General features: G+C 48.9%; 1 protein-coding gene across 2 annotated transcripts; it reads right to left on the minus strand.

Moving 5' to 3' along the window:
• Nucleotides 1-285: 285 nt before the first annotated feature.
• ZNHIT3 (zinc finger HIT-type containing 3) lies at nucleotides 286-6232 on the minus strand. Of its 2 annotated transcripts, none has more exons than XM_075904757.2 (5): nucleotides 6080-6232; nucleotides 4859-4890; nucleotides 4645-4737; nucleotides 2608-2688; nucleotides 286-1844 (listed from the first exon to the last, which is right to left on the minus strand). In XM_075904757.2, exons 1-5 carry the CDS (start codon nucleotides 6157-6159, stop codon nucleotides 1654-1656), a joined length of 477 nt encoding a protein of 158 aa, XP_075760872.2. In that variant the 5' UTR covers nucleotides 6160-6232; the 3' UTR covers nucleotides 286-1653. The 2 variants fall into 2 exon arrangements, with proteins under 2 accessions (XP_075760872.2, XP_089628310.1); XM_089772184.1 differs by lacking the exon at nucleotides 6080-6232 and adding an exon at nucleotides 5073-5292.
• Nucleotides 6233-8497: the final 2265 nt, after the last annotated feature.

The following is an 8497-nucleotide window of genomic DNA, read 5'->3' on the forward strand; positions in this document are numbered from 1 at the left end:
CATCTTAAGTATTTATTGCACTTTTTCCTTCAAGGAAGGACTTCTTCCAAGAGGCTGTTTTTAAATGTTTTAATCTAGCTACATTTTTTCTGCTTGAGATGGAGCAAGTTAAAAATATCTGCTGCTATATTCAAGCCTTAATTTTTTTTCCCTAGTAGACACTTTTCTAAGTATAAGGTTACAGGTATATTAACTGTTAACACTTCCTCCATTACCTAATGGAGAAAGAAAGAAATCTGCGCTCAAACCAAGAAAACACTATAGTAGAACTACAAACAATCAGAACAACCTTTAATAGGCAGGGATGTTAAATTAAATTTAACTGACTAGTCGATGGATTTTCCATCAATTAGTTGATAAGCAGGGGCAGTCACAGTGGGGTTTAAAATGTCCATTTAAATGTATTTAAAAGGCTGGTGTACAGCAGGGGACCCTGCACAAGCCGGAAATCAGCTGTCCCAGCTCACGCTGGGTCCCTCCTGCTGTGTTTTAGCTTTTTAAATGTATTAAACGCTGAGAGGCACAGAATCTGGGACTGGGAGTGAGCCGGGAACCAAGGCCCCGCTCCCCTCCACCGGAGATGGTGCTGGGGGAACCAGCTCCTGCCTCCCCCCACCTTGATGCCTCTGATAGAGACAGCAAGGGTGGGAGGAAGTGACTAGTTGACTGATTGATAAGCTTTTGCTTATTGGATAGTCAGCTAGTCACTTATATCCCTATTAATAGGGCTAAAAAAAAGTTGGAAAACATTTGAACAAACCGCTCTTTGATTTAATGTAAAATATCCTTTTCAGCATGTCACAGTACATACCCGAAGCCAACAAGAAATCTGAACACTATTGTTTAGAAGCACCACCCCCAGTAACCATACAGCCATTTGCCTGGATTACAGCAGGTTTCTAATGCAAGAATTTGTGGAGCTTAGTGCTGGACATAATTATCTCAGGAAAAGTGGGAATGCAAGATTGGGCTCGCTGTTTCTGACCAGTTGAAGAAAAATGAACATGCTACTTTTGAACATTTAGATTGTATTGATCCAAACTCAGATGTAGATCAAATATAAAAAGTTTCACACTCAAGATGCTGCTAAGATTGCAAAGAGCCCCTCGTTGTTGCATCTCTCTCCAACACTAGCCTCACAGGTTAACACAGGAACCTTTGGCGTGACAGAGAAAAGGGTTTTTTCTTGTTTCATCGGGCAGGGAAACGGATGTATTTCGTTTTGTTACGCACATGGCATTTTAATAAATATCTCGCACAGCTATCTGAATTCTAATGTCTCAGCCAGGTTGTCAAATATTTGAAAGATCAAGTTAAATGCTGGTGGACTTGGTCTAATCTTTCTCTCTTATACTCTTGACGTCAGCAATTCCCAGCACAGCCCTGTTGGCAAACAAACTGTCACTAAAAGAAAGATCCAGCACTAAAACACTATTCCTGCTAGTACATGCACACATATACCTCTCTCCCATCAGTACTTTCAGCCACCTGTGACAAAAGCTTGCCCTTTGACAAGACTGGAGGTGAGACAGCCAGGCGTTCTACCTTGAGTAAAGAATATACCTGAGGCTCTTTCAGCAAAGCATAGCGTAGTAAAATGTCTCTTCTGTTACAGAAAAATTCATGATGAGCTATCTGTTCCCGAACAGTCTCTCAGTCCAGAGGAAAATTCTCTTTCTCCAGAGGTTCAACAACTCTCAAGCAGCAGTCCGCAAACTCCACAAACAAGGGCTCTTGCATAGATGTTTTCATGAGGGACTCTTTTTCTTTGGCTTCGTCTATCGTTCGCAGCAATTGCTGCAGGTGAGGGTTGAGTAGTAAGCTTTTCAGTTCTTTAGACTCTCCTATTCAAAAAATAAATACTTTTAGAAGAGGAATGCCACCAGTTTTAAAGTAGGGAAAGATTAATCATGGATTTGAAAAGGTGTGTTTTTTTTTTTTTTTTAAAGTCAACCTTCTACTCATACTGCATCTGTTTGAGGAAAGTCGAAAAATGTAACATGTAGGAGAGAAACTTACATGTGTATTTAAATCTGCTCCCAAAAGCTTTCCTGTTATCTAAGAGGGCTCAAACTTACCCCCCAAAGCCTTGGCAGATGCTACTTTTGTAAATACCTGCTTTCCTACAATTGGGGGAATAAGTCCAGATCAAAGCATGCCTCTCCCACTGGGACAAGCAGTACAGCCGCTCTCCGAGTTATGAACCAACACTTGGTCCGTAACTCGAACTGTTCGTAACTTGGATCCCATAGAGTTACATGGCGACCGCGCTGTTCGTAAGCGTGGATCGCCGTTCGTAACTCGGATCCACTTGGTCGTAAGTGCGGATGGTCGTAAGTCGGAGAGTGGCTGTACTCAAAAAATGTATCACTGATTTGTCCTTCTGGATGTGCTCGCACTATGCTACTTCAGGTTATTCAGAAGGTACGGTTTGTAAAGACTAACTTAATACGCACCTTATTAATCCTCCCGATGGCATAACACAAATGCTCCTAAAGACTGAGCATTATATGTCTTAGTTTTTACAGAATTCTTAGGCGGTGGTGGTGACTGAAGCAAAACTGGAAGTCCTTACAGCAGACTTCACAGATTGATCTTAAAAGTTACCTAAACGTTTAAGCTTCTGCAGCGGGACTCGATCCCCTTCATCATCTTCCGTCAGGATGTCCTCTACCGACCAACAGCTTCCTAAGGCAAGCAGAAATGTGGTTTAATTTATTTAAAGTGGTCAGGTTAGGGCCAAAAGCGAAGGCAACATTTCTACCGACCACCCCCAAATTAAAACGGGTGCTTTGCAGTAGCCACTAGCAATAAGGTAAAAACCTTCAGTTTGAAATATTCCTTCACCCCATTTTCCAGTATCATTCTGAGTACCATTTAATGAAGAGGTCTTAAACAAGACCTTACACCAGTGGTAGGTGACATTCTTGGGTCCTACCCCTCCCTCTCAGAGCTTGAATATGGTGAATCAGCTGATTCATGGTGTTTAAGACCTGGGACATGCTTGGGTGAGGAGACAGGGAAGAGACCGATCAGGGATTTGATATAATAATGATAATAATAATAATAATAATGATATAATAATATATGGAGATATACCTCTCTCATAAAGCTGGAAGGGACCTTTAGAGGTCATCGAGTCCAGGCCCCTGCCCTCATGGCAGGACCAAGTACCATCACTTCTTGTAAAATAAGTGTCAACATTTTTTTTTTATTTGAAGTGGGTGACAGTTCTATCAAGATATGAACGATTAAAGCATTTCTACTTATTTTGAAATATTCAGCATGCCATGTATTCAGTCTTATTCTTGGGGTCATGGTTAGTGCACAAGACTAATTTCAATCTTGTAGCCCACTCACTAGCCTTGGTTGGCCATCACTGCCTTACACAGCTGCAGTACCTAAAACACTACATATTCACTCACATGGCACTTTCCAAAAGAAGGGATTTTACACTACAGGCTCGTCTACACTGGCCCCTTTTCCGGAAGGGGCATGTTAATTTCAGAGATCGTAATATGGAAATCCGCAGGGGATTTAAATATCCCCCGCGGCATTTAAATAAAAATGTCCGCCGCTTTTTTCCGGCTTTTAGAAAAGCCGGAAAAGAGCGTCTATACTGGCCCCGATCCTCCGGAAAAAGCGCCCTTTTCCGGAGGATCTTATTCCTACTTTTGAAGGAAATTAACATGCCCCTTCCGGAAAAGGGGCCAGTGTAGACGTAGCCTACTTCTTTTGGGATACATTTATAGGACTCATTTGAAAACCTAGGCAACTACACATCCATGTTTTATTCTCACCTACGTATTTAATTTTCAAAAAAAGCTGATGTATTAAGATTAAACTCATAAGCATCACCTCTAGAGCACAGTAGACTGCACAAATTATTTTAGCATAGAGACGTATTTAGTATAAGGATTCTTGTTTTTTAAGCCTATTGTAATAAGCTAAAGGCACAATTATTTCAGGAAGCAGACCTACCAAAGATGCTATATTTTACAGTAATAAAAAAACCTCCCTCCTTTACATAAACAAGAGCAGGCAGCTGATAAGGCAGGCAAGTATTCTGCAAAAGGTAGGAACAGTTACAACATTGTTTCAAAGCACAGCAAGTTTTAGAATACTCAATTTGCTTTAATCTTATGTACTAAAAATCTAGCTAATTGATGCCAGCATTTATGGGAGTTTTAAAATGTATTTAGGCAGTTTTTAAAACAGGCTTGCATATCATTGCATTTAAATATCAAACACAGATAATCATCACAATTACCTTCTGTTTAGAGAAACAGTATGCAATAATCTAACCATGAAATCTCCCACCATATGATAGAGAAAGCCTCTTTACCAGAAACACCACATTCTACATATGATAATTTTACTCAACAGAAACTTCTGATTATATATTTATCAATTTATCTATCAACTTAATTATTTTTTTAAATGGACAGGCCCTCTATTTTTCTAGGAATGTAATTAATGTGTTTAATTTTTCCCATTCCCCAGGTTTGGAGCTACTATTTTTTCTCCAATGAGAAGCTAGCATTAGCTTTTGATCTTTGTGTGTGACTATTTCTGCTAAGAAGCCCAACAAAGGCTTGTTTGTTAATAGATACCTAGAATGTACGCTTTAAAATGTACACCTACCTTCATCTTCCCCTGGCTTAACTCTTCTGAAAGGCAAGGGTGTGTCTGTAACCACCTTCTTCACCACCTGATCCTGTCTAGGTATACATTGCTCTATGAAAAATTCAAAGTGACATTAATTCTCCAGCGTAGGAAAGACACAAGCAACAAGTTAGCAGCTTTTAAAAATTAATTTAGAAGAACATGCAGCGCCAAGACAAAGTCCCTTTCTTACCCTTATGCGTCTTGTAGCAGGAGACAGAACAACTGCAACAAAGAAAAGCGCTATTTTAAAACACACCAGCTCAAGTGACTGACCGCCTCATCATCCCACTCCTTGCAAAGAAAGCAAAAATGTGGCAGCCAAATTCGCCCCCACCCCTAGGATCTGGGCCCAGGAGCACAACCAATCTCCCTGTTGTAGAGCAAAGGGGGGGGGGGAAGAGTACCTGGGCTCCCTCCTTCTCTGGCCCCATCCCCAGGCAGAGGGAGAGAGAAGGTGGCTCCAGGGACCCCCCCAGCTCCAAGCCACCCAGGGAGACGGGATTAAGCCCCTTCCGCCTGCGACAGCCTCCACCCAGCACGGGGGGGGGGAGGGGGGGGATCCTTTTGCAAGTGAAGGGCCCCGGGCCATTGATGCACGGTCCTGGACGTGGCTGCGGGCGGGGGGAGGGCGAATCGGCCGTGCCCGGGGGGGGGGGGGGGGGAGCTCGAGAGGGAGAGTTTTGCGGGGGAGGGGGGGGGGCTCGGCCGTACCCGGGGGGAGAGTTTTGCGGGAGGGGCTCGGAGGCGGGAGTTCGGGGGGGGGGGGGGCTCGGCCGTGCCCGGGGGGAGAGTTTTGCGGAGGGGCTCGGAGGGGGGAGTTCGGGGGGGGGGGCTCGGCCGTGCCCAGGGGGAGAGTTTTGCGGGAGGGGCTCGGAGGGGGGAGTTCGGGGGGGGGGGGGGGCTCGGCCGTGCCCGGGGGGAGAGTTTTGCGGAGGGGCTCGGAGGCGGGAGTTCGGGGGGGGGGGGGGGGCTCGGCCGTGCCCGGGGGGAGAGTTTTGCGGGAGGGGCTCGGAGGGGGGAGTTCGGGGGGGGGGGGGGGCTCGGCCGTGCCCAGGGGGAGAGTTTTGCGGGAGGGGCTCGGAAGGGGGAGTTCGGGGGGGGGGGGGGGCTCGGCCGTGCCCGGGGGGAGAGTTTTGCGGGAGGGGCTCGGAGGGGGGAGTTCGGGGGGGGGGGGGGGGGGCTCGGCCATACCCGGGGGGAGAGTTTTGCGGGAGGGGCTCGGAGGGGGGAGTTCGGGGGGGGGGGGCTCGGCCATACCCGGGGGGAGAGTTTTGCGGGAGGGGCTCGGAGGGGGGAGTCGGGGGGGGGGGGGCTCGGCCGTGCCCGGGGGGAGAGTTTTGCGGGAGGGGCTCGGAGGGGGGGGGGCTCGGCCGTGCCCGGGGCCCCTCCCCCGCCGCGGCCCCGCACTCACTATCTGGCCCTGCAGCCCGGGCAGCGGTACCGGGGGGCGCCCTGCGCCCCGCACACGCAGCAGCCGCCGCCGGCCTGCATGGCTCCCCGCCGGCAACCACGTGCGGGCCTCCGCCCCCAGACCCGCCCAGCCGCGCGCCCAGCGCCTCCACCGGGCGCGACTAATCGACCGCCGAGCCCTGGAGCGGGGGGTGTGGCTCCGGGCTGGGCTCCACCCCCAGGGCTCCTTGCTCCCCTGCCTGCCTGGTGCAAAGTGGGGAGGAGCCCTGAGGGGCTGGGAAATGGGCACTGGGCTGGGCAGGAGCCTGGGGGCCATGAGCCTAGCTGAGGAGAGGCCGAAATCCCAAATATTGACCAGCCCAGCATTAGCCCCACGCCCCCGAATCCTGCTGCCCTGAGCAGTGATGCCGCTGGAATTTCCACGCCATGCATGTGCACGAAGTGGGTCTTTGCCCACGAACGCTTGTGCTCCAGTAAATGTTAGTCTAGAAGGTGCCACAGGGCTGCTCGTTGTTTATGCAGAGTCAGCCTAACACGGTGACCCCTCTGATACTCCATCAGTGAGGTTCTCTCAAAGGCCTTTCCCTTCTTTTCCTCCCTGGGGATCAGTCGCCATTATGTTATCTGCTTACACCAGGCCTGGGCAAAATATGGCCCACGGGCCACCGCCGGCCCGCCAAGCCACCGGATCCAGCCGGCAGACACTGTGGAGAGCCCCAGGGAGGGTCCCCGCTTGACTCGCCCCACCTGCACTCTGCTCAGAAATGCAGCTGTGGGGAAGTTTTTCTTTAAAAAATGTGAGTCAAGAGGGAAAGCTTTAGGAGCTGCTCCCGCCCTCCCTCCCTCCAACACAATCCCATTGGCCGGTTTCTGGATAGAAACCGGCCAATGGGAGCTATCTGTTTCAATAATAGGCAGCCAGGAAGCACAAGGGGCTCCAGAGCACATGGCTGCAGCCTGTTCGGGGGCAAGGCAGGCTACCTTCCTGAGAAACATGCTGTGCTGCTGGCTGGGAGTCACCCAGAGAAGTCTCCTGGCTAGAGCCTGCCTCTGGCATCCCAGCCCCTCCTTTCCCCAACCCTCTGTCCCCCCCCCCCGTCCCATACTCCACATACCCAAACCCTCTGTCCTCCTCCTGCACCCATATCCCCCCCAGATCCAGCACCCCAAGTCCCTGCCTCATATCACAATCCCCTCTTGCCCTAGTTCACAACCCAAACTCCTGCACCCCAATTCTCTGCCCTATGTCACAACCCAAATCCCATGCACCCTCTACTGCATCCCAATCCCCTGCCTCAAGTCACAACCCCCTCGTGCCCTAAATCACATCCCAAACCCCTGCATCCCAGGTCACAACTCCTCCCTGTCCTAGATGACAACCCAAATCCCTTCACCACAGTCCAGTGCCCCAAGTCACAACCGCCTCCTTCACCCAAACTCCCTCCCAGATCTCACTCTCCCTCCTGCACCCCAGTCCTTTTCCCCAACCTCCCTTCTGCACCCAACTTCCATTCCAGACCCCACATCTTAGAATCATAGAATAATAGAATAATAGGACTGGAAGGGACCTCGAGAGGTCATCGAGTCCAGCCCCCCGCCCTCAAGGCAGGACCAAGCTCCATCTACACCATCCCTGACAGATGTCTATCTAACCTGTTCTTAAATATCTCCAGAGAGGGAGATTCCACCACCTCCCTTGGCAATTTATTCCAATATTTGACCACCCTGACAGTTAGGAATTTTTTCCTAATGTGCAATCTAAACCTCCCCTGCTGCACTTTAAGCCCATTACTTCTTGTCCTGTCCTCAGTAACCAAGAGGAACAAATTTGTTCCTTCCTCCTTGTGACACCCTTTTAGATATTTGAAAACCGCTATCATGTCCCTCCTTAATCTTCTTTTTTCCAAACTAAACAAGCCCAGTTCATGAAGCCTGGCTTCATAGGTCATGTTCTCTAAACCTTTAATCATTCTTGTCGCTCTTCTCTGTACCCTTTCCAATTTCTCCACATCTTTCTTGAAATGTGGTGCCCAGAACTGGACACAGTACTCCAGCTGAGGCCTAACTAGTGCAGAGTAGAGCGGCAGAATGACTTCACGAGTTTTGCTTACAACACACCTGTTGATACAACCTAGAATCATATTTGCTTTTTTTGCAACAGCATCACACTGTTGACTCATCTTCAACTTGTGGTCCACTATGACCCCTAGATCCCTTTCCGCTATGCTCCTTCCTAGACAGTCGCTTCCCATCTTGTATGTATGGAACTGATTGTTCCTTCCTAAGTAGAGCACTTTGCATTTGTCTTTATTAAACCTCATCCTGTTTACCTCTGACCATTTCTCTAACTTGCTAAGGTCATTTTGAATTATGTCCCTATCCTCCAAAGAAGTTGCAACCCCACCCAGTTTGGTGTCAT

Source organism: Pelodiscus sinensis, chromosome 21 (genome assembly GCF_052426305.1).
Source record: "Pelodiscus sinensis isolate ZL-2025 chromosome 21, ASM5242630v1, whole genome shotgun sequence".
NCBI lineage: Eukaryota > Metazoa > Chordata > Testudines > Trionychidae > Pelodiscus > Pelodiscus sinensis.

Bases quoted from the DNA above. Each gene is read 5' to 3' on its own strand.
- ZNHIT3 (XM_089772184.1), bottom strand. From the start codon at position 5,257: ATGGCCCGGGGCCCTTCACTTGCAAAAGGATCCCCCCCCTCCCCCCCC. The intron at 4,891-5,072 runs GTACTCTTCCCC...TCTTTGTTGCAG, and splicing joins CAGAGAAGGAGGGAGCCCAG to TTGTTCTGTCTCCTGCTACA. The intron at 2,689-4,644 runs GTAGGTGTACAT...TGCTTGCCTTAG, and splicing joins TAAGCCAGGGGAAGATGAAG to GAAGCTGTTGGTCGGTAGAG.